This window comes from Papio anubis, chromosome 16 (genome assembly GCF_008728515.1).
Source record: "Papio anubis isolate 15944 chromosome 16, Panubis1.0, whole genome shotgun sequence".
Taxonomy (NCBI): Eukaryota; Metazoa; Chordata; class Mammalia; order Primates; family Cercopithecidae; genus Papio; species Papio anubis.
The window spans coordinates 59,956,719-59,982,375 of record NC_044991.1 but is presented as its reverse complement, the minus strand read 5'-3'; the positions used below and the strand labels follow the sequence as shown (position 1 = coordinate 59,982,375).

Genomic DNA, 25,657 nt, shown 5'->3' with positions numbered 1-25,657 from the left:
ACACCTGTAATCCTAGCTACTCAGGAGGCTGAGGCAGGAGAATTGCTTGAACCCGGGAAGCGGAGGTTGCAGTGAGCCGAGATGGTGCAACTGCACTCTAGCCTGGGCGACAGAGCAAGACTCTGTCTCAAAAAAACAACAAAAAAAGTACACTTAAGTTACCTGCCCGGTAAATGTCTGAGTATGCAACCCCCTCCCCGATGCAGAAACCACTGTACTTCCATGCTGGTAAGTGAGGTTTTGGGTGACTCTGGAATGCCCCACCCTTTATTAGTTCAGATAATTGTCTTACCTTTTGGAGTTGAGGGATCTCTGCTAAGTCTTCAGAAGACATTAGTCTTGACCTAGAATAGGGAATCATAGTCAACTTAACTCCAGTCGTTGTAAGGACCTCGTGGAAGGTTGACTTAGCCAGGTCACAAAAAGGTGGAAAAGAAGTCAAGGTCAAGGGAGAGGGTGGCTGCCCCTTGCCCATGGACACTCCCAGCAAGCATTTGATGAGCATCCCTTTTCCCAGAGATTTCTCCAGCAAAAAGCTTTTGCCAAGCTTGCATCTGAGCCTTTCTTCCCCTGACAGAGAGGAGTTGTCCTGCAGAAGCCATGGGGTTTCACAAGTTTCTTTACTCCTGACAATGCCAGAGGCCTTCTAAAGGGGATCACACTTTCTACAGAAGTAGAAGAATCTTAGGAGGCCATGCGGTAGTACAAGTACAATAAACAGATTAGAAAAATGAGGGCCCCTCATTTCCGCTGCATATACCCTCCCCACCCGCCTTCCAGTGCCCTTGCAAGTCAGGACTTCGGGAGAGCAGACAGAACAGACCTCTGCTCTAGGAATATAAAGGGAACGTTTCTATTGGGTCAGCAAGGCCTCCATATGAGACAGATGACAGAGTTTTGTTAGGGTCATTGGAGCACCAATCCACCTTGTCAGCAAGTCCCACCAGGCAAGAGTCCAGAAGGCACTCTAGGATGGCAGGGGGACAGCCAAGAAATAGTTAAGCCCAGGACATGCACAGGAGACAGACCAAGCGAGCCAGCTTGGCTTGACCTGAAGGGCCCTGGGGGCAGAAGGGAGGGAGAAATCATGGGAGAGAAGAAAAAAAAAAAAATTGGCAGCAGAAAGTAGAATCTTGAATACCTGGCCAGTCTGAATAAAATGAAGGGCAACTATGAAAGTTCACCAGCAGCCAGGTGCAGTGACTCACAGCTGTAATCCCAGCACTTTGGGAGGCCAAAGCAGAAGGATCACCTGAGGTCAGGAGTTCAAATGAGACCAGCCTGTCCAACATGGTGAAACCCTGTCTCTACTAAAAATACAAAAAATTAGCCAGGTGTGGTGGCAGGTTCCTGTAATCCCAGCTACTTGGGAGGCTGAGGCAGGAGGATTGCTTGAACCTGGGAGGCAGAGGTTGCAGCGAGCCAAGATCAAGCCATTGTACTCCAGCATGGGCGACAAGAGTAAGACTCTGTCTCAAAAAAATAAAATTCATCAGCACAAGCTGGAGGGAGAAGACTGAACGGTACCCAAGAATGCTCTAATCTAGCAGTGTCTTGGCAACAGCTCACACCTAAGGACCAAAGGAGAGAGGACAGCCTAAAGGAGGGAGATTTGGAAGCCAAGAACCAAGTTAACAGAAATGCCAGAACCACTTCCAGAAAAAGGAGCAAAGAGGGAAAGTGGTTTAATGCATGTGATACTAGGCTGTCCAGTTAGGAATTAAAAAACAGGCCAAGGCAGGAGGATCACTTGCATCCAGGAGTTTGAGACCAGACTGGGCAACACTGAGACCCCATTTCTATAAAAAATCCAAAATTAGCCAGGTGTGGTGGCACACACCTACATGCCCAGCTACTCAGGAGGCTGAGGTGGGAGAACTGCTTGAGCCCAGGAGGTTGAGGCTGCAGAGAGCTGAGATCGTACCACTACACTCCAGCCTAGATGACAGAGTGAGACCCTGTCTCAAAAAAAAAAAAAAGAAAAAGAAATAATAAAAACGAATACCTGGAAATCTGGGGACTGAAACTTGAGGAGTGGCTACAGAAAGAGGGAGAATCACACAAGACAGCTAGGAGCATGGGATGCTACAAAGTGAGCTAAGGTGATAAGGGAAAGAAATGGCCATTGAAAAAGGCAATTAAGAGGTTACCAGTGAAAAAGCTGAAGTGTATGTAAAGTCCATTTCTGTTAAGAATATATGCATGTACATGTTGGCACATGCATAAAAAAAGAGCCTGGAGACATATACTCCAAAATTAATGGCAGTCATCTCTGGCAGGTGAGATTATGAAAGATGTTTATAGCCTAAATCATGCAATTCTGATTTTTATTTTAATTAAAAAAGGGTTCATGGCAATCTTTTGAGATGGGGTCTTGCTATGTTGCCCAAGCTGGTTTTGCACTCCTGGGCTCAGCTGATCCTCCCACCTCAGCCTCCCAAGTAGCTGAGACAACAGGCACATGCCACCACACCAGGCTCATGGCAATCTTTAAAATGTGTTTCAATGGCTGGGCGCAGTGGCTCATACCTGTAATCCTAGCACTTCGGGAGGCTGAGGTGGGCAGATCACCTGAGATTGAGAGTTCAAGAACCAGCCTGACCAACATGGAGAAACCCCGTCTCTACTAAAAATACAAAATTAGCTGGGTGTGGTGGTGGATGCCTGTAATCCCAGCTACTTGGGAGGCTGAGGCAGGAGAACCGCTTGAACCAGGAGGCGGAGGTTGCGGTGAGATCGCACCATTGCACTCCAGCCTGGGCAACAAGAACACAACTCCGTCTCAAAAAAATAAAATAAAATGTGTTTCAGTGGAGTGGGTAGGATGGTGGGTAGTAATTTAAATGACTCCTTTGTGAAAGGCCACTGTTGAAGAGTGATAGCTGCAGCCTCATTCATAGGAGCAAAAACCAAAAGTGAACCATTATAGAGAAGTGAATGAATCAGTGCACCTGCACCTAGGACATCACTCAAACATCAGAAGGATGAATCTGACCTCCAGCAGCTAAGAGAGATTTCCATGAAGTACTAATAAGAAAAGCAAGATGCAGGCCAGGCACAGTGGCTCACATCTATGCCAACGCTTTGGGAGGCCAAGGCAGGAAGATCGCTTGAGTCCAGGAGTTTGGGACCAGCATGGGCAACATGGTGAAACCCCATCTGTACAAAACATACAAAAAATTAGCTGGGTATGGTGGCACTCACCTGTAGTCCCAGCTACCCAAGACAGTGAGGTGGGAGGATTACCTGCATCCAGGAGTTCGAGGCTGCAGTGGACTGTAATCACAACACTGCACTCTGGGGCCTGGGTGGCAGAATGAGACCTTGTCTCAAAAGAAAAAAAAAAAAACAAGATGCAGAAAAGGTGCATAGTATGATGCCAATTTTTATAGAATGAAAAAATAGGCCGGGCACAATGGCTTACGTCTGTAATCCCAGCTACTTGGGAGACTGAGGCACAAGAATTGCTTGAACCCAGGAGGTGGAGGTTGCAGTGAGTTAAGATTGTGCCATTACGCTCCAGCCTATGCGAAAGAGTAAGACTCCATCTCAAAAAACAAAAAAAAAGTTACCACCATCAGCGATGGGGCCAGTCTGATCCAATACATGGAGGGCACATTGCTTCAGTAGTATTACTGCCAAAAAAAATACATCTGAATCTAATCATAAGGAAACAGACAAACCCAAATTACGGGATATTCTACAAAATAACTTTTTTTTTTTTTTTTTGAGTCTCTGTCACACGGGCTAGAGTGCAGTAGCTCAATCTTGGCTCACTGCAACCTCCACTTCCCAGGTTCTGATGATTCTCACGCTTCAGCCTCCTCAGTAGCTGGGATTATAGGCGCCCGTCACCACACCCAGCTAACTTTTGTATTTTTAGTAGAGACAGGGTTTCTCCATGTTGGCCAGGCTGGTCTCGAACTCCTTGGCCTCAAGTGCTTTCCGCCCGCCTTAGCTTCCCAAAGTGCTGGGATTACAGGTGTGAGTCACCACACCTGGCCAAAATAAAATGCCATGTAAACCAAAGAAAGGCTAAGGAACTGTTAGAAATGAAAGGTGACTCGAGACCCAACAACTGGCTGGGCGCGGTGGCTCCCGCCTGTAATCCCAGCACTTTGGAGGCTGAGGCTGGCGGATCATGAGGTCAGGAGATCGAGACCATCCTGGCTAACACGGTGAAACCCCGTCTCTACTAAAAATACAAAAAATTAGCCGGGCGTGGTGGTGGGTGCCTGTAGTCCCAGCTACTCAGGAGGCCGAGGCAGGAGAATGGTGTGAACCCGGGAGGCGCAGCTTGCAGTGAGCCGAGATCGCGCCACTGCACTCCAGCCTGGGCAAAAGAGCGAGACTCCATCTCAAAAAAATAAAATAAAAAATAAAATAAAACAAAAGAGAGACCCAACAACTAAAGGCAATGCACTATTCTGAATTGAATCCCAGATTGGGAAAAAACAAAAATGCTGCAAGGACTGTTATTCTCGGTGAAATTATGTAAAATTTGAACGTGGACTCTACATTATATTAATGTTTTCTGCTTTTGATAACTGTATTGTGGTTATGAGAATGTCCTTGTTCTCAGGAAATGTACACTTAAAAGTATTTAGGAGTAAAAGGGCATGATGTCTGTAATTCTCAAATGGTTTAACAAATACATAGGCCGGGCACGGTGGCTCAAGCCTATAATCCCAGCACTTTGGGAGGCCGAGACGGGAGGATCACGAGGTCAGGAGATCGAGACCATCCTGGCTAACACGGTGAAACCCCGTCTCTACTAAAAATACAAAAAATTAGCCGGGCGTGGTGGCGGGCGCCTGTAGTCCCAGCTACTCAGGAGGCTGAGGCAGGAGAATGGCGTGAACCTGGGAGGCGGAGCTTGCGGTGAGCCGAGATCGCACCATTGCACTCCAGCCTGGGCGACAGAGCAAGACTCCGTCTCAAAAAAAAAAAAAAAAAAAAAAAAATTATATATATATATGTATATATAAAATAGTTGTAAGACTACCACAAAGAACTTCCCTTTGTCTAGACTAACTGTGAACATTTTGCTGCATTTGTGTTATTATACATGTATTTGTTTTTTTTTGTTTTTGTTTTTTGAGACAGAGTCTTGCTCTGTCACCCAGGCTGGAGTGCAGTGGCTGGATCTCAGCTCACTGCAAGCTCCGCCTCCCGGGTTCACGCCATTCTCCTGCCTCAGCCTCCCAAGTAGCTGGGACTACAGGCGCCCGCCACCTCGCCCGGCTAGTTTTTTGTGTTTTTTTTGTTTTTTTTTTTTTAGTAGAGACGGGGTTTCACCGTATTAGCCAGGATGGTCTCCTGACCTTGTGATCCGCCTGCCTCAACCTCCCAAAGTGCTGGGATTACAGGTGTGAGCCACCGCGCCCGGCCCCACTATTTATATATTTTTAATTATTTCAAAACTAAACGTTTTGTAAGAGAAATGTCATTCTCCAGGAGAAAGTGGTTCTATGTATGTTCATGAACAGAGGTAAAATGCCAAGTGGAAAAAAAAAATGCTGGTTGCTGGCAAAAGAGACCACCCAAAAGAAAAGGGCAGGAGTAAGAGGGGAGAGGCCAAGACAAGTACCATTCCTCCAACTTGGAAGGGAAGGCTGAGATATAAAACTCGGTTGATATTCAGAATTGGAGAACAGGTCAGATCAGAAGTCACACCCATCTGCCTCAATCTGTTCCCTAAAGTTGACCTGTCCGGAGCTTATGGAAGAGGGGCAGGGCAAGGCAAGTGGGGAGAGTACCATCTGGAACAGGGGTGAGAATTCAGAGCAGCCACTAGGGGAACATGCTAGGGATTAAAGGGGAATGAGTGGTTTGTAGGAATTTGTAGAGGCAGATGACTTAAGGATACGCGCATTGAAAGCCGGTCAGGACACAGGTAAGAGCTGCTCTCCAGCCTTGGAGCTCAGGCAGAGGTCTTCAGCAGAGGTATCCAATCTTTTGGACTGCAACTTTCACCCAACACCCTCACTCACCCTGACTCAATTTGATCTCCCCGGTTAATCTTGCTGGCAAAGTGCTATCACTTTCCAACTCCCATCTCAACAAAGACATCGGCAGCTGTTCCCAGTCCAAGACAGCTCCTTTATGAAGTCGAGATGGAACTCTGGGTCTGCTGGTCACATTTAGAACCAGGGAAATGAGACAGAATTCCATATGAAGAACATAAATGAAGCATCAGAACCCAGCCCACAAACCATAATCACAGAACCATTTTTCATCCAATTTCTTTTATTGAAGAAGTTGAACTTACAGGAGACAGTGAAAGGAGCTACAGCACAAACAGTCAGGACAAACACAGATACAAAATAATACATAAAACAAGTAGCAGGAAACTGGAAGATGCCAGGGAGTCCTCTTAAAAAGCAGGGTTCACCAAAACCAAAAGACCAACTGGCTCCAGGACAGTGAAAGGCACAGTGCCTCCTCTGCCCTCTGCATAAGCTCCAATTCTTTGAAAATAAGAAGGAGACAAGAGCGTTATGTGTGAAATGGGGGACTTACAAATCCAGACTTCAGGGCGGGCCTAGACTTGATGCAGCCACTGCAATCTTGATCCATGGCGCAATTCAGCAGACAAGTTGGTGAAAGGTAATTGTCTCCAGAGATTTCAACCAGGGATGTGGATTCCAGATGTTAAAAGACACCCAGCTAAGTCACATTTCACGTGGAAGTGGACGTTTTCAAATGCTACATGACCACCAAACAAAACATTCTCCCTGGGCCTTCACCTCTCAGAGAACACCAACATACAAAAACAAAAGTCTGTTCTCATTTCATCAATAATGGAGACAAAGGATTTTGTCAAGAGTAGAATTTTAAGAGTGGATGAATTAAAAAGTCATAAAAAGGTGCAAAGGTCCTATAAATCAGGGTTTATTAGACTAGATATTAATAAATTAGAAGGGTTTTTCTTAAAAAAAAAGGCTGATGGCCCTAAATATGAGTTTCCCATTGTTTCTTAGCTTAGTATATTCATTTTCCAATACAATGTTAGCAATTCTTACAGCAGTTCCTGCCATTTTTCCAATAACACACATTAATCAAATGGTATATATTTTTCACTATAACCAATCTTCACTGATTAATACATTTATCAGTATTTTAATATGGCCTAAAATATGCTAAATTCTGTCATAATAAATATGTTTTTCCCTCCCTGGTGAGAAATATGAGTAAAAAAAGGAAAATACTATGATGCATTCCACTTTTTAGTTAAGGAAAAGTTCAGAAAACTCCCACCTTTTTACAAAAGAATGAAAATATGATCCTAAGTAACTCAGTTTAGAAAAACAGTAACAGGGCCAGGCACAAATGCCTATAATCCCAGCACTTTCAGAGGCTGAGGCAGGATGATCACTTGAGCCCAGGAGTTTGAGATCAGTCTGGGCAACATAGTGAGACCATGTCACTATTAAAAAAAAAAAAAATTAAAAAGAGAAAAAAGCAGTAACAATAAAATAAGTGGGAAGGAGGACATTTAGAAGAAAAATCTCCTCGATAAACCTCTGCACAAAAATAATTTTGGAAAAAAGTTAGAAGTCCTACCTGAGATTAATTCAGGCATCACTTGCTAATGCTAAAGAAATTCTGACTAGAAAGGAGCAACTCAGGGGGCCAAGAGCCACACTAACAGACGCAATCACCTGCCCTAGAGAAGGTGCTTCCTCACACTCCCACTTAGCTGCAATGCCAATACCGTCCTTTCAAGCCTCAATCCTACGATTTTAAGATATCAAAACTTGTATCCTTCTTCAGCTCTATGTAATTTGTCAAAAATTTCAAGATGCAACTCTATAGCCAAAAAGAGAGCCTTTTTCTTTTTCAAACAAAAATAAACACGAGAGAAGTCACTGACTGCTAAAACTAGCAGGGACCCTCAAGATTGGTATCACAGGATCACACTTTCACCTGGCAGTAGGTTGAGGTCAGTAACTCAGCTCACATGGTATTTAAAACCACACAACACTACCCGACAGAGTTACAGGTTCAGATGCCAATGGTTTCAAAACAACATGATTCAGGCCGGGCGCGGTGGTTCATGCCTGTAATCTCAGCACTTTGGGAGGCCGAGGCAGGTGGATCACGAGGTCAGGAGTTTGAGACCAACCTGACCAACATGGTGAAACCCCGTTTCTACTAAAAATACAAAAATTAGCCGGGCATGGTGGTGGCGTGCGTCTGTAATCCCAGTTACTCAGGAGGCTGAGGCAGGAGAGTCACTTGAACTTGGGAGACGGAGGCTGCAGTAAGCCGAGATAGCACCACTGCACTCCAGCCTGGGCGACAACAGCAACACTCCGTCTCAAAAAGAAAAAAAAAAAAAAAAGATTCAACAAAAAGGCAGATTCTCATGTGTTCAGCACCTACTTTAAAAAAAAAAAAAAAAAAAAAAAGGCACTTCTTGGCCAGGAACGGTGGAGGACTGCTTGAGTCCAGGAGTTTGAGACCAGCCTAGGGAACATAGCCAGACCTTGTCTCTACAAAAATAAAAAAAATAGCTGAGCAGTTCCAGCTGCTTGGGAGGCTGAGGTGGGAGAATCACTTGAGCCCGGGAAGCCGAGGCTGCAGTGAGCTGTGATCATGCCACTGCACTCCAGCCTGGATGACAGAGCGAGACCCTGCCTGGAAAACAACAACAACAAAAAGCACTTCTTAATGACTGGGGAAAATATTAAATATTAGGTTAGAGAGTTAAAGACTCTTAGAAATTTTAAAGAATAAATGTATTTCACTCAACACGGAATCTTAAAATTATTACTTCTTCAGACCAGGAACGGTGGCTCAGGCCTGTAATCCCAGCACTTTGGGAGGCCGAGGAGGGCAGATCACTTGAGCTCAGGAGTTGGAGACCAGCCTGGACAGCATAGTGAAACCCCATCCCCACCAAAAAAAAAAGAAATTACTTCCTCTCTCAGCCTTCAAAATTGAGGAGGGAGGGACAAATTGGGGTATCCCATAGCTGCCTGCAAAAAATACAATAGCTTATTCCATTCTCCCAAGCAGGATTTAAAATTTCAAAGTGAAAACAGCAGTCATATATAATTATACATGCTTAACTCTCTCACATTTTGTAGAAAAACACACAAAACACCCCAAAAAAAAAAAACAAAAAAAAGAATGTATCAGGTTAGAAAACTTAAGTAGAATGCCAAAATCCAGATGACCTTGAAGTTTTGCTGGATCTTAAAATCACTAGAACTACTTCAAAATATATAAACAAGCCCCATTATGAAAAATATGAATATGAACACGATAAATAAGCGAGAGGAAAGGAAAACTCGTCACTGAGATAAACCATGACAGGTCCTGGGTAAAATACATTTAGATGATTCGGGGATGGAGGTACTAGAATTAGCAAGGCCCTCCCTGCAGCTTGCAACCTGTGGGGAAAAAGCCAGACAGGTGGTAGGCCACTTGTATTATCCCTCCAGTCAAAGCCTCCTCTTTCAGAGTCAAAACCAAAAGTAGCTGAGACACTGTGCTTTTCTATCAAAATCACCCTTCACTGGTGAAAATTAGCTTCCACTGGCAACATTTGCTGGGAACTAGGCACTCTCCCACTCTTTCTTGTTCCAGTATCCTACTGATTTTTACAGACCTCAGTAACTTTTTCTGAACCAGGACTCAACTCTTCACTGAGCCAATGAAAAGCCATGCTCTGCAGACTTCAGACGCAGGGCCTAGCAGAGGACTCTGGTCTTAACTCCTGGTCCATGGCATTCCACTTACAGCACTGTCTCCCTCATTTATTTCAGTAAAGGTCAGAGGTGGGTGCCAACCCCACACCCCCTTCATATGTTCAGTCTACCCACTTGTATGCTTGACCTTGGACTTCACTTCAATACTCTGCATTGCAATTTGTGAATCATCCATTAAGGCTAAATCTTAAAAACTAATCTCTGTCTCCACTGGAGACATAGTAACTAGTAAGAGCCACAAATCCAGCTTTTTAAGATTTACCCTGATAGACTGACTCTCACCCAACAAAAGCTTCCCACATCCCACTCTACCACCAAAACAGAAAGTAAATGAAAGGCTCAGTAGATGGAATAAATTAACTCTTCCTCCTCTGCCTCATACCTACACCGAGCCTCACCAACAATCTCCTCAGACTGCAAAAAGACACTCAAAGTAAACCAGGAAAAACCTAAGGTAGAAATTTTTAAAAAGTAAGGCAAGACAAATAGAATTCCAAACTGCCGTTATATATATATATATATTTTATCTTTTAAATACAGACAGGGTCTCTTGCTATGTTGCCCAGGCTAGTTTCAAACTCCTGGGCTCAAGCAGTCCTCCTGCACTGGCCTCCCAAAGTGCTGGGATTATAGGCATGAGCCCCGACACCCAGCCCCAAACTGCTGATAGGTCATTTTACAATTATAAATTATTTCTTGATGCCACTTACAAAGTTCCAGGCATTGGTGGGTAACCTGGTTTGCTTTCAAATGGTCACAGGACAAAGAACTGCCTCTCCTCACACTCAGAAACATGTCTATGAAGGCTATTTCCATTTCACATTTCAGAACCTGAGAGCCTCTAATACAAGGAAACGAGAGTTAAATTTTGATACACACACACACACACACCCCTCTCAAGATTTAAGGTTCTAGATTGAGGAGCCTAGAAATTTGACTCTAAGGCTTGACCTGCTCACCTAGATAACCAAATTAATGAAGCTGCCAGATACAACCTCAATAGAGTACAGAGAAAGCTTCTGTACTCCAGGGACTAAGGTAACATTACTTTCCAAAGCAGATTAAGCCAAAGGGGAAACAGATAGACCTTCACAAGTTACAGCTACGTAACAATTTGAGCCAGGCACAGTGACTCACACCTGTAATCCCAGCATTTTAGGAGGCAGAGATGGATGAATTGTTTGAGCCCGAGGTTCAAGACCAGCCTGCAATATAGCAAACCCCATCTTTACAAAAAAATAGAAAAAAACTGGCCAGGCGTGGTGGCTCACGCCTGTAATCCCAGCACTTTTGGAGGCCAAGGCAGGTGGATCACCTGAGGTCAGGAGTTCCAGACCAGCCTGGCTAACATGGCAAAACCCCGTCTCTACTAAAAATACAAAAATTAGCTGGGCGTGGTGGTGGGCGCCTGTAATCCCAGCTACTCTCGGGGCTGAGGCAGGAGACTCGCTTGAACCCAGGAGGCGGAGGTTGCAGTGAGCCAAAATGGCGCCACTGTACTCCAACCCTGGCAACAAGAACGAAACTCTATGTCTCAAAAAAAAAAAAATACAAAAACACAAAAAAATTAGACAGCCAGGAATGGTGTGCACTACAGTCTCAGCTACTAGGGAGGCTGGGGTGGGAGGATAGCTTGAGCCCAGGAAGTTGAGGCTGCCATGAGCCATGACTGTGCCACTGCACTCCAGCCTTGGTGACAGGAGACCCTGTCTCAAAAAACAAACAAAAAAAAGATACATAATTTGGCTGAAGTCATCTAGGTTAATGGTTCTAACTAAAGTCAAGTTCAATGTAAAAGTACAGAATCCCTTCAGGCTTTTAGAGAAAACTGAACATTCTGTTATACCCTTGCATGTGAAAATGAAGAGAAAAAAAGCAGCAAGCGTCATGAAGATACAGAAATAAATATGAATTCATCTGGTTTTGACATTTTACAAACTAAATGTGTGAATTCAAAAGTATGATATCAAGCCAGGAGTGGTGGCTCACACCTGTAACCCCAGCAAAGTGCTGGGAGGCCAAGACAGGTGGATCACTTGAGGCCAAGAGTTCGAGACTAGCTTGGCAAAACCTCACCTCTACTGAAAATACAAGAATTAGCCAGGTGTGGTGGCACAGGCCTGTAATTCCAGCTACTCGGGAGGCTGAGGCATGGGAACTGCTTCATCCCGGGAGGTGGAGGTTGCAGTGAGCCAAGATCATGCCACTGCACTCCAGCCTGGGTGACAGAGCAAGATTCTGTCTCAAAAAAAAAAAAAAAAGACATACTACAACGGTGCCAGACCAGAAAAATGACGGGTGGTTCATAACCCTGATCACAGACTGAGGTTCAGCTTGTTTCAAAGCAATGTTCTCTGTTGTCAACAGTCATATTTGGGTCACCAACATGCTTGCAAGCTAATGTGATTAGGCTGATCAGGCCTAAAGCTTGGATTTTTATTTGCGGACTTTGCAATGAACTATGGTCAATGTCGCAAAAGGAGTCCTTTATACTCAATCTTCTGAAACAATCCTTAAAAGAAAAACTATAGAGGATCACCTTGGCTAGAGAAAAAGAAAAATGTTTCCTTTTCAAAACCCTTCACATTCTAGAGAGCAAACCTTGAAGAAAATATGGGTTTTTTAATCAATGAATCTGAGACATTGAATCTTCATTTAAAAGAAAACAAAAACAGGATAAATGTAACCGCCTGAAGACAGAAGGGAGTTCTACTTGTCCATACTACCATGCTGAAAAGGAAATACTAAAAGAACATGTTACTTATTTTACAAAATACCCAAAACCTGTCTGAAGGAATGCCCTTCCGAATTCTCAGGATACAAAAGCCCTGTCCTAAGCTTTTTCTAATCTATAAACAGAATTTCAGACTGGATCCGAAGAACTTGTGCCATAAATAATGTCTCTTGTCTGTACAGAGCTTTCTAGCTTTGTAGTTGTTTTTTCTTTTTTTTCTTCTTCTGTCCATCAGCTCCTTCTAATTCCAAGTACCCAGTGAGGGAGGTGCTTCAGCCAAAATCATCATCTCTGTCTTGTAGGTAAGAACAAGAGAAGTCAAACAGCTCAACACTCACAAAGCAGGAGAGACCTGCAAGAGGACTCAAGTCTGATGTTCCCCTTGCCAGAATTATTATTATTTAAAATTGCAGACATATAGATAAGGCCCAAATTAAAATGCAGGTTTTCAACCTCCCAACTAAGAATCTAAGGTGATGAACTTTTATAAATACATTATGTCAAACAAGTTCCCCATGTGATTCTGAAGCCCATCAGTTTGAGAATCACCAGAATGAACAATGATCCAAATCCAGCCAGAGAACCCATGTGTTTACCTATCCTTCATGAAACACAGAACCTGCCCAGCAAACCAAGCAGCAAAGACTGTATGTGCTTCAAATTCCAGAGCCAGGTCAATGCACTTGGTCAGATACCCACAGTATCGGCTTCTCTCCTTACCAAGGTAACTTCTCAGTTGACAGTAGCCAACAGTATCTTCACAAACTCCTTGCACTCCTGGAAGGTATCTTCTTGTAGATGACCAATACATATGGTGTCAAATTCCTTCTGAAGGTACTTAACACTTTAAGGAAGGTATCATACCATTAACTATGGGTGCAGCCCTTGTCAAGATCAGCAGGTTAGGTTTATAGAGCATCCATAACCATGACTCTACATATCCTACAACACACTACCTCTGCCCATTTAACTTTATTTCTGACTGAAAATGGCAAGTCTCCTTTTGAACTCATTTCTAATGGCACAGAATTTTACAAGGGAGAAAAAAATAGTGACAATTTTAGATTATTTTATAGATTGAGATCATGTTAACTGCCTTTGAAACAATTTCAGGGCTGGGTGCAATGGCTCACACCTGTAATCCCAGCACTTTAGGAGGCCAAAGTGGGAGGATCACTTGAGCCCAGGAGTTCAAGACCAGCTTGGGCAACATAAGGGGACCCCATCCTACAAAAAACACAAAGTTTAGCTGGGCATGGTGGTGCGCGCCTCTGGTCCCCACTATTCACAAGGCTGAGGTGGGAGAATTGCTTGAACCCAAGAGGTCAAGGCTGCAGTGAGCCAAGATCATGCCACTGTACTCCAGACTGGGCAAGAGGGAGACCCTGTCTCAAAAAAGAAAGGAAGAAAGAACCACACCTTCAGAAAAAACACACACAAAAAAATCACCCCACAGTCATCTGCCAAGCACTGTCCTGCTATATTTCTCAGGAGGAAATGCCCTGAAAAGGCTTCACAGCAGATAGGCCAGGCCTTGGACTTCCGAGAGGAAAAACCTCTTATAGCAATGGGAATTTAAAAAGCAGGAGGCTCTGCAACATAATGTAAATGAAGAGAAAATAAGTCAGCTTAGAAATAAGCACATCTGGCCAAGCACAGTGGCTTACGCCTATGATCCCAGCACTTTGGGAGGCCAAGGTGGGTGGATCATGAGGTCAGGAGTTCAAGACCAGCCTGGCCAAGATGGTGAAACCCTGTCTCTACTAAAAATACAAAAAAATTAGCCGGGCATGGTGGCGGGTGCCTATAATCCCAGCTACTTGGGAGGCTGAGGCAGAGAACTGTTTGAACCCAGGAGGTGGAGGCTGCAATGAGCCGAGATCATGCCACTGCACTCCAGCCTGGGTGACAGAGCAAGACTCCATCTCAAAAAAAAAAGAAGAAGAAGAAGAAATAAGCACATCTGAAAAATCAGTAAAGGATGTGAAAAGATCAGTCCTCACTGAAGAAAGAAGCACTAGTTTCTCATGACTTGAACCTAACAGCATATACCCAGGGCAAGACAAATTTCAGAAGACATGATACTCTTGAAATACAGAATTTTATTTAGAAACTGTTTAAAGTAGAAAAAAACCCTGTCAAGAAAGACCAGGTGGAAAATGGGTTCCTAATAAAATGGAATTTTAGGGCAACAAAAGTCTAAAAGGCCACAAAAGAGAAACAGCACCACTGCCATCTGAACCATGGCTAGTTACTCGCATTTTTTGGCATTGTTAATCACTGAATCTGGGTTTCCTCTGAACTCCACACAGCATGCACTACACAACAATTTTATCAGAACATACTTGCTTTCTACACACATTTCAGGACAAGCTACCACCAGAAACAAATCAATACAAATACATCAGGGGCTGAACAATCTCAGTAGTGGGTGAGACACATTTTGCAGAATCCTGCCAAACAAAGGAACTGAATAGGCTGTGGGCAAATGAGGGAGAGTTAAGGAATGAAATATTTTAAATATTAATAATTAATTCAGACACGGTACTGTACTTTCTGCAAAAGAAAATTAACATTTAGTAACACACTAATGAATTTTATCTCCAAAGAGATTAGTGCACTGGCAAAGTATTCGGATTACAGTGGAGAGCTGTGGACAGCAGATACCGAAAACACCCCAGCCTGGCAGATCCCAAGGTAACGAGATGGCCTTCACTGACCACTCCCTTTGCCAGAGGTCCAGAAAGAACTTGCAGCATGATCACCTGCCTGCTGCACTTCCAACTCTAAGCAGCAAACTTTAAGGAGCCAAAGAGGAGTCCCCAGTGGACAAGGGGAGCAGAGAAGAGAAATGTGGTAAATGTAAACCTAAAAGACAGTAAAATGGGATAAAATCCCCATTCAAATCCCAGAGATGTGGGTAAGTCCCCAAAAGTAGTTGTTAGATTAAAAAACTGGGCACACCTCACTTCCCCAAAAACATAATACATAGAAATTTCGGGGATAACTGGAAAAATAGAGAAATTCTCAATGAAAACCGAGATGTTTCAACTCAAACATCTCAGGGTTGAAACACATCCTCTATTATCCAGGCAACGATGCCTCTTGCTTTTTAGCAGGGATGCAATTGGTCAATGACACCAAATAACTTTACAGGGCAACTTTTTAAATGTTCCTTTTAGACCAAAGCCTAGGCCTATGAGGATTCAAGCAGCCCTGTAAGACCTGTGACAGCAGGTTCCAAAGGTTCCAAGGTCTGGCCCTTCCTTCCCAGACACAATGTCAAACGCAAAGTCTCCTGTCGTGTTACATTTTATATTTTGAAATATGGAAGCATATTTTAAATACTCTTAAGGCATTTATTTATTACAACATTCTCTGATTTCACATTAGCTTAAAATTCAATTCAGTCTTTCCATTTCTCCACTGAGGTCACCGCCTCAGCATATTACACAACACCTTCTCCCGCACTCAGTGTGACACGCATCCACACGGTCAGCCCCATGGTCAGCCTCTTTGTTTCCCAGGTGAACCAACTAGATGTTAATACTGCTCTGCTACAAGGTAAAAGCTCCTAACTCAAACTTATTGGAAAAGGAGTGAAACGTCTGCAAAGTGCACTTTAAGAAGAGGTACTTTTTGCTTATGAAAAGAAACCAGTGAGTCCTCTAAGGATAACAAAAGGGAGTATTTTACAGTTAAGCACATGATTTGGAGTGAAGAATTCTGATGTTGCTCTGCTGGTCCAGGCTGTTAATACTCTTCTTGCTCCTCCTGTGGGCCCCCTTCATCAGGTATCACAAAGCCTTCCTGAAATAGGAAAATGAGAGGGGAAAGCCACTGAAAGATCCATTTCTACTGTGAGTTCACTTTCCTCATACTTAAAGCCTCTCAAAGACAATGGTTCTTCCTGGTTCTACACAGGCCAGGTGACTGCTATTTTATTTCTTGAGTAGTAGAATTGCATCTCACCAAAGACAAAAACTGAGCACCATCAAATTTACCCTCAAACTTTTGAAAGTGATGGATATGTACATTGTCTTCATTATGGTGGTAATTTCACCTATGTCATCAAAGGTACATTTTAAATATGTGCAATTTATTATGTCAGTTATACTTCAATAGAACTGTTTTTTGTCGGGCACGGTGGCTCACGCCTGTAATCCCAGCACTTTGGGAGGCCGAGGCGGGCGGATCACGAGGTCAGGAGATCGAGACCATCCTGGCTAACACGGTGAAACCCCATCTCTACTAAAAATACAAAAAATTAGCCGGGCATGGTGGCCGGCCCCTGTAGTCCCAGCTACTCCGGAGGCTGAGACAGGAGGAGATAGGAGAATGACGTGAACCCGGGAGGCAGAGCTTGCAGTGAGCCGAGATCGCGTCACTGCACTCCAGCCTGGGCAACAGAACAAGACTCCGTCTCAAAAACAAACAAACAAACAAACAGATTTTTAAAAAAGGCGGCCAGGTGTGATGGCTCATGCCTGTAATCCCAGCACTTTGGAAGGCCAAGGCTTGAGCCCAGGAGTTCAAGACCAGCCTGGGTAACACAGTGAGACAATGTCTCAAAAAAAAAAAAAAAAAAAAAAACTAGCCAGGCCTGGTGGGACATGCCTGTAGTCCCAGCTACTCAGGTGGCCAAGGCAAAAGGATTGCTTGACCCAGGAGGTCAAAGCTGTACTGAGCCATGATCGCACCACCAGGCACTCCAGCCTGGGCAATAAAGTGAGACCCCCATTTCTAAAAAAAAAAATAAAATTTACCCTCAAATATCCCTGAAGTCCCCTGTAAAGTTCAGTACTCTAACATCTTCTCTCAATACACTGTCTATACAGCCAGCTTTCCTTTTATGCCTTCCTTTTGTTGTACTTAGGAGTCATGCTTTACCCAAAATATTCACAACAGCAAGACTGACTCAACATCAGTGGCAGAAAAATTGAGTGCACAAGGAAAGAGGAGATTCATGGCTCCCACCTCATTCTCACTCCAGGGCATTCTGGCACGGACTCAGAGCAGGAAATTACTATACTATTCTGCTGTAAAATCAGACTTCTCTTTCAACCATCACCTTATTTCTATTAACTAAATCTCTATAGCTGAACTTACTTAAGATGTGGCTCCACTAAAATAATACTCAGACTAAACCAAGGACCCCTATATCTTCATTGTCTTTTTTTCATTACATAGCACAGAGCAAGCTCTAAATTAAAGATTCATTCAACAGATTATCAACTTTTCAGTCATCTGTCTTAATCCCCTGAAATTTCACAAGATACGTCTCAAGGACAGTGATAGTAACAGCATTATTACCACCTTGTATTTGCATAGTGCTACACATACTACCAATAGTTTGTAGTTTGATCCTACAGACCTTGCCAGGCACACAGAATTACAAACATGACCACTAAACAGTGGACACAGCCAGATAACAAATCCTAAATCTAGAAAAAAAAAAGAGTCTTCCCTGATCAACTAACATGTCGTGATTAATATCAACAGATTTGACTGTGCAATAAACATGGATCCAAAGAAACTTGATCATAAAGTACTTTGAGGGAGTGGGAACCAGGCATATTCCTAGGAGGGAGGACAAAGGCATGCCCAGACATGATGTGATATGAGGGCACGCTGTGAAAAAGGGAGCATGTACCTGCTTCTCCGGGCATGCCCCAGGCGCTGATAAAATGGAGGCAGCACCTGAAGCTGAAGGATCCAAGCAATATGAGGTGGGGTGGGGTGGGGACAGGGGTTGCTTCTGGCTAAGAGCAGTTTGTGGCACTCATCACCTATCAGTGGCCACATACTACAGAGGCTGGACAAGCCAGCCACCTCCTTGCCCTATTCCTTCTTCAAAAGCTCATAGATCTCAGGCAGAAGCTAAAGCTGGGTAGAGGTGCCCTCTGGCTGACTTTGAGGGGTCAAAGATGAAGTCTTTTGATGACTGCAACACTGGAATACGACAAGCATCAGCACAGAGTTCACCAACCCAACTATGTAAAATGGAAAGAAAATATCCTCATGTCAACACATACATCTGTGGCATACAGAATGTCTACAATCCTCTGCAGTACAGGGTCGTTCTCCCCCTCATTCTCCTGGCAAATCAATTCAATGTTCCGTAGCTTTCCGAAGTAGAAATCCCTCTCTTTCTCCAAGTCTTCAACAGTAAGTTTCAATACGTTGACCTGCACAAGACATTAAAAAAGGGTGAGATGCCTGGCATTAGTATGGCAATAAAATATCAGGCAGACTTCTAACCCAAAAGGAGATGTGGTCTTTGATCAAACCCCAACATTGACAAAAACCACATCAGTTTAATGTCAATTTTCTTCAGCCTCAGATAAACAACATGGATTTGTTTATGGCAACCTTGACGATAACAGCTCCCAGAAAGGGCAGACTACACCTTGAAACATGCAGAAGCTTCTCAGGGACTAAAAAAGGATTAAGGAGAAAGAACTAGGGAAGTCTGAGACAATTACAGCCTGGCAAGGTAGCTGACAATCATAAACTGAGTCCTTACAAAAGGACTGGACAATCGAGTCCAGGTCTGACTGCACAAGGGGATTAATAGAAAGGACCCTGGAAAGGGCTCAATGGAACTCTTTGGAAGCCCAATGGAAAGTGCTCTGACCCTCCATTAGCCCCACTGAGGGTCTCTGATTCCCATTAAGAGGCTATGAAGAAATCAGTCTCAGTGCTTAGGCCAGGACTCTATATAGTCAAGACTAATAAAAGTTATAACACTCACAGTCCCGTGTGTACTTTAACCATGGTGCATCTTCATTCCAGTGTACTGTATTCACATCTATGACAAATGAATTCCATTTAACTCTCAACGAATGCAAGTTGCTTGGCATATCCTGCAGCATAAAACCCTCATAAAGGCTGGGCGCGGTGGCTCAAGCCTGTAATCCCAGCACTTCGGGAGGCCAAGACGGACAGATCATGAGGTCAGGAAATCGAGACCATCCTGGCTAACCCGGTGAAACCCCGTCTCTACTAAAAATACAAAAAACTAGCCGGGCGTGGTGGCGGGCGCCTGTAGTCCCAGCTACTCGGAGGCTGAGGCAGGAGAATGGCGTGAACCTGGGAGGCGGAGCTTGCAGTGAGCCGAGATCGCCACTGCACTCCAGCCTGGGTGACACAGCACGAGACTCCGTCTCAAAAAAAAAAAAAAAAAATACAAAAAAAAACTAGCCGGGCGAGGTGGCAGGCGCCTGTAGTCCCAGCTACTCGGGAGGCTGAGGCAGGAGAATGGTGTAAACTCGGGAGGCGGAGCTTGCAGTGAGCTGAGATCCGGCCACTGCACTCCAGCCTGGGCAACAGAGCAAGACTCCGTTTCAAAAAAAAACAAAAAAACAAAAAAAAAAAACCCTCATAAAAACCTGTATTTACAGGTCATGGCCACAGAGCAGCATGGAAAGTAAAGCAATGAAATCAAAGGTACAGCTACTGAGAACAACCTCGGCAGAAGGGAATTCTACAAGCCAGAAGGGACCAGAGAAGTCATCTAGTCCAGCCTTCCGAACTTACAGCAACAAAAATAGAAGCATGTCAGGTGGAGTGGTGCACACCTAGTCTCAGCTACTCTGGAGGCTGAGTCAAGAGGATTGCTTGAGTTAAAAGCCAGTTGTGACAACACAGCAAGACTCCATCTTTTTAAAAAATAAATAATAAAAATTTAAAAACAGAAATAAACAGCTTATCTAGCTTCCCCACAGCCTGATGAAGACACCAAACACAACAGAGGAGATCAAGTCTCAACCCAGGAAGACAGGACCCTCTTTATAACCTACAGTCAAAAGGCATCCAGAGATGAGGAGCAGGCGACACCACCAGGACAATTTTATCAAAGCGAACTTCAAAGTTCATCATCAAAGTCTTGTCAGACCAAACCAGAATCACAGTTCTAGACAGCCTTTCACGATTCCTTTACCAGCCACAGAAATCAAAAATAATTGAAAGTTTCAATAAAGTACTAGAGGGGCCAGGTGCAGTGGCTCACATCTGTAATCTCAAAGCTTTGGGAGGTCAAGGTGAGAGGATCCCTTGAGGCCAGGAACTCGAGACCAGCCTGGGCAACATGGCAAAACCTGTCTTTACAAAAAAAATCTAAAAAATTAGCCAGGTAGGGTGGTGTATGCCAAGAGTACCAGCTATTTAAGAGGTTGAGGCGGGAAAATCATTTGAGCCCAGGAGTTCAAGGCTGCAGTGAGCTATAAATGCACCATTACACTCTAGTCTGGGAGACACAGCAAGACCCTGTCTCATTCATTCATTCATTCACTCATTCACACATACATACATACATACAGTACAGCTACTGCCTGGTGGCCAGCAAAGCGAAATCATCCATTTTCCCTCACTGTCCCCGCCTCTGCTTTTGCTGCAGTTTGTTGCCTTTCCTGAAACCAACAGCCCCAAAGAGCAGTTGATGAGCCCCAGCAGGAAGCAGACTCAGAGCTACAGCTCCACAATCCAAAAGGCAGGGAAGGGGTCTTCTATAATCACATGCCTGGTGGCGTTAATGACCAAGGAGGAAAGGAAGTCAAAAGAGCTTATGAAAAGGAATGCTGGCCAAGCACAGTGGCTCACGCCTGTAATCTCAGCACTTTAGGAGGCCAAGGCAGGCGGATCACGAGGTCAAGAGATTGAGACCATCCTGGCCAACATGGTGAATCCCCATCTCTATAAAAATATAAAAATTAGCTGGGCGTGATGGCGCGCACCTGTAGTCCCAGCTACTCAGGAGGTTGAGGCAGGGGAATCACTTGAACCTGTGAGGCGGAAGTTGCAGTGAGCCCAGATCACACCACAAAAAAAAAAAAAAAAAAAAAAAAAGGAATGCTAGCTTGGTAACCACCTATACACCAACGTTTCACTAGTGCTACCCTCTCAAACCCTTTAAAACCTTCTCTGTCCAACAAATTATCAAGGCCAAACCAGATACCCAGCCTTCTGGGTCCCACCTATAAAGGCCAAAGTAGCATTTGTCCATGATATTGCTCATAACTACACACACATAATAAACACTAAATCACTCAAAAATATATACTAAGACACTGGCTTTCATGTGGCACTCCTTTTAAGTTTGTATTAATGAGGTTATTAAAAATCTGTGGCGGCCGGGCGCGGTGGCTCAAGCCTGTAATCCCAGCACTTTGGGAGGCCGAGACGGGCGGATCACGAGGTCAGGAGATCGAGACCATCCTGGCGAACACGGTGAAACCCCGTCTCTACTAAAAAATACGAAAAAACTAGCCGGGTGAGGTGGCCGGCGCCTGTAGTCCCAGCTACTCAGGAGGCTGAGGCAGGAGAATGGCGGGAACCCGGGAGGCGGAGCTTGCAGTGAGCCGAGATCGCGCCACTGCACTCCAGGCCGGGCGACAGAGCGAGACTCCGTCTCAAAAAAAAAAAAAAAAAAAAAAATCTGTGGCTTGGCCAGGTGCAGTGGCTCCCACCTGTAATCCCAGCACCTTGGGAGGCCAACAAGGGCATATCACCTGAGGTCAGAAGCTCGAGACCGGCCTGGCCAACATGGTGAAACCCTGTCTCTATTAAGAATACAAAAATTAGCTGGGCGTGGAGGCAAGCACCTGTAATCCTAGCTACTTGGGAGGCTGGGACGGGAGTATCGCTTGAACCTGAGAGGCAGAGGTTGCAGTGAGCCGAGCTCACACCACTGCACTCCAGTCTGTGTGACAGAGCAAGACTCCATCTCCGAAAGACAAAAAAAAAAAAAAAAAAAAAATCTGTGGCTAGTAATTAAGATTACTCTTAGAACCTTATCTTGAGGTAAAGCAACAGTTATAACCTAAGAAGTCCAAGTCAGTGTTTCAGGCCTGCACTGGCCACAGTAGCCATCAACCACGTGTGTCTATATAAACACTTAAACTTGACCAGTGCCACTGAGATGAGCTACAAGTATCACACACACACCTGATTTCAAAGATGTAACAGAGTCTTGAAATGTACAACAGCTCATTGATAATCATTTATATTTGATTATATGCTAGAGTATTATTTTTTATATATTAGATGATGTATTGATAAAATTAATTTTACCTGTTTCTTTTATATTCATTTTAGTGTAGCTACTAGACAGTGTAAATCAGGTAGCTCACACTTCTGACTCACCTTTTACTTTTTCATTGGACAGCACTGCTTTGGACTAAAATCAATTAAATTTCTCCAGGACGACTTAAGAATGTAGAACCTTTGCAGATCTCCCAAGGATACGAATACCACAAGGTAGTCTGTGCAGATACACTGTTTTTCCCATAGCCTGATAAACCCATGTGGCTCCATTTTTCATATTTACAAAGGGCTCCAAATGCAAACACTTTCAGGGGGGCCTGATAATGTCAATGAGCCAAGAGGGTTGGTAACAGGTATGGGAAGGACTTTGACAACCTGGAGACAAATCCTTTATATTTAAACAATAAATAAATAAATAAACAAATAAATAAATAAAACTCTGTGCAGGCCAAACACAGTACTTCTATGTCAGGGTTGAACCACCTGGGTATGAGCATTTGATCCCAGCCTTCCAGGATCAACAAAGCACCTGGTTAGTGACCTTCAGCCTCTGCAACCTTAGCCTCTCAACGTTCCCCAGCATCGACAGACATACAACAGAGTTACAAGTCACTTCAAGACCACAACCCCTCCCAACATCAACTGTTAAAGTTCTACAACACCAGCCATCCAAAGCAGCTAATTCTGGTCACCCTCTCAGGGAAGGAAGCCTCCTCAGACCCCAGTCACACTCTCCCCCGTAAGAGCTGTGGTTTTTGCCTTCTGTAACCCTCATCTGGGACTTGACCACAGGCAGGCACCAAGTCCATCTTCTCCAACTGTATTAAACCTGTCTAGGTCTAGGTCAGATCTCCCATGCCTTGGTATTCTCATCAATGCTTAGCAGCAATTTGCCCAGAGTAATTACCTGGTGAGTACTTAAAGTTTCCAAAGGTGGGTGCAAGGAAGAGAAACATCTATATACCTTTGATAAATCAAATAACCTCTTCCTCAATTCCCCATTCAGCACAGACTGACTGATCTAGGTTCTGGAGACAGGTATACCTGGGTTCAAATCCTAGCTCAAGTTATTTAACCTCTCCGAGCCTCACCTATCCTTACGTGTAAAACCTCACAGGGTTGCTGCGAAAGTGAAATTAAGTGCTTACACTGTGCATGACGAAAGCACTTTTAAAATGTTAGCTACAGCCAGGCACTGTGGCTCAGGCTCACGCCTGTAATCCTGGCACTTTGGAGGCCAAGGTGGGTGGATCACGAGGCCAGGAGATAAAGACCATCCTGGCTAAGACAGTGAAACGCTGTCTCTACTAAAAATACAAAAATTAGCCAGGCGCGGTGGCGCACGCCTGTAGTCCCAGCTACTCGGGAGGCTGAGGCAGAAGAATCCCTTGAACCTGGGAGGCGGAGGTTGCAGTTAGCTGAGATCGCGCCACTGCACTCCAGCATGGGCAACACAGCTAGACTCCGTCTCAATAAAAGAAAAAATAAAAAAGTGAAACATAATCTTTGGGCAGGTTCTCACTGTCCTGATCTCTTAGGAGTTCAAGTGTGGGTCATGAGAGGTTCTGCATTAGAGACCAATTCCCTCAAGTTTTAGGACTTGGCTTTTAGAAAAGTAAAAGGATTCAATCCCAAACTCACTGGAATCACAGAGCACTCCAGATTTTTTCAATGGAGCCAGGCATGGTGACTCACACCTGTAACTCCAGCACTTTGGGAGGCTGAGGCAGGAGGATTACTTGAGCTCAGGAGTTAGAGACCAGCCTTGGCAACAATAGTGAGACCCTACCTCTATTTTATTAAAACAAAACTTTTTTAATAAAATAAAATTTAAAAAATAGAATAAAAAGAATCATCTGAAAGCAAGCAAACAAAGCAACTACAAGGATTAGTGGGAAAATGTCTAAAAGTCTAAAACTTGTTTTGATCCACAGAGACCTCTGACAGGTGGCTTAAGGACATTTACTCCTGAAGAAGACATTTTAAATCACCCAGTTACTAAGAATAGAACTAGAAGAGCAACAGGCATTTCATACCAGTTCCACTCTCAATTCCAATCTCCAGTGACCCCAGTCCAGGACTCAGCAGAGACACTGCAGAATTCTTTTTACTAAATTATTCAAAAAGGAGACCTCCTTTATCTTTCATTCTCCAAATCCCAGGTCCCCGGCAGCATTCCAGAAACATTCAACAGGATTCTATTCTAAGCACTGGTTTCCGAGCACAGGCTTCTGCCACACTAAGAGAGCCCAGGCATGCCTGATCCCTCCCTTACATCTCCACACTCATGCTCCCCACACAGCACCTAAGGCTCACATGTGTCACATGCTCTGGCAAGCAAACAAGGCAGCTGTTCATCTAAGAACACGGACAAGGCACCCCAGCCACTGCAAGGATCCTATCCCCCGAGGTGACTCACGTGCTAAACACAGGGGTGCCCACCTGCTGCATCAACTCAGCTGCCTCGTCATCCCCGTTGCCCACACCAGGGTTCTTTCGCACCACACCAGGGCCAGCCTTAGGAGCCGCAGCAGTTCTCTGTGTTGACATGGGCCTCTGGGGAGCTGAAAAAGAGAGCACAGGTTTTTGAAAAGGAGTAATTTCAGACCAAACAAACAAAAAATCCACAAGACAACATGGAGAAGCTGTGACCAACTGCCTTCCACAGGTGTTCAGTGAAGGGAACCAATGCTAGCGAGACCCAGCATGCAAGACCACACTCCCACATTTGCCTGAGTGGTTTCTATCCTGGCAGCAGAGTTAAGTACCAATTTCAGTCATGATGTTTCATGCCGGGAATAAGTCCTTCAGTGAGGTCTTTTCTCCACTGCGGTGAACAGGACTAGCATCTGAAAGGGGTACAGTCATTCCGGTGCATAGAGATGATCCACCTTAACCCAGCTCTGACCAAATCCACAAACAGGTTGTTTCATGTTGGTTACAACAGCTAAGATTTAGTTAACACATCTACAAACCAAATCCAGCTTCGTAGAGCAAAGGCAAACTTCACGCCAGGCATGAGCACACAGTCCTGGCTGCTGCCAGGTGCCCACTGCTCCCCATCTGGAAAGTTAGGTCCCTCCTAACTCCTCACCTCCAACTTCTTGGACTGGAAGAGGGAGGGAATCCATAAGAGCAGGAGAGCCTGCTCTTCCCATGA

At 44.4% G+C, this 25,657-nt stretch overlaps 2 protein-coding genes across 7 annotated transcripts in view; both read right to left on the bottom strand.

The window, feature by feature from the left end:
- Positions 1-8,448, bottom strand: part of EFCAB8 (EF-hand calcium binding domain 8) — a 104,516-nt gene extending 96,068 nt beyond the window's left edge. For 3 of the 4 annotated variants that reach the window (XM_021921134.2, XM_021921135.2, XM_021921136.2), the window contains exon 1: positions 293-1,276. In XM_021921134.2, coding sequence (XP_021776826.1) covers positions 293-505 — 213 coding nt within the window. In that variant the 5' untranslated portion in view covers positions 506-1,276. Of the gene's footprint in view, positions 1-292; positions 1,277-5,993 lie in introns of those variants that run through there. The other variant, XM_009216328.4, reaches the window with a different exon arrangement.
- A 6,087-nt stretch (positions 8,449-14,535) lies between these two features.
- MAPRE1 (microtubule associated protein RP/EB family member 1) overlaps positions 14,536-25,657 on the bottom strand; it is a 34,027-nt gene continuing 22,905 nt past the window's right edge. For 2 of the 3 annotated variants that reach the window (XM_021921138.1, XM_021921139.1), the window contains exons 5-7: positions 24,940-25,061; positions 18,489-18,641; positions 16,054-16,263 (exon numbers count right to left, since the gene is read on the bottom strand). In XM_021921138.1, the coding sequence (XP_021776830.1) occupies positions 16,207-16,263; positions 18,489-18,641; positions 24,940-25,061 (332 nt within the window). In that variant the 3' untranslated portion in view covers positions 16,054-16,206. Of the gene's footprint in view, positions 16,264-18,488; positions 18,642-24,939; positions 25,062-25,657 lie in introns of all 3 variants that reach the window. The other variant, XM_003904865.5, reaches the window with a different exon arrangement.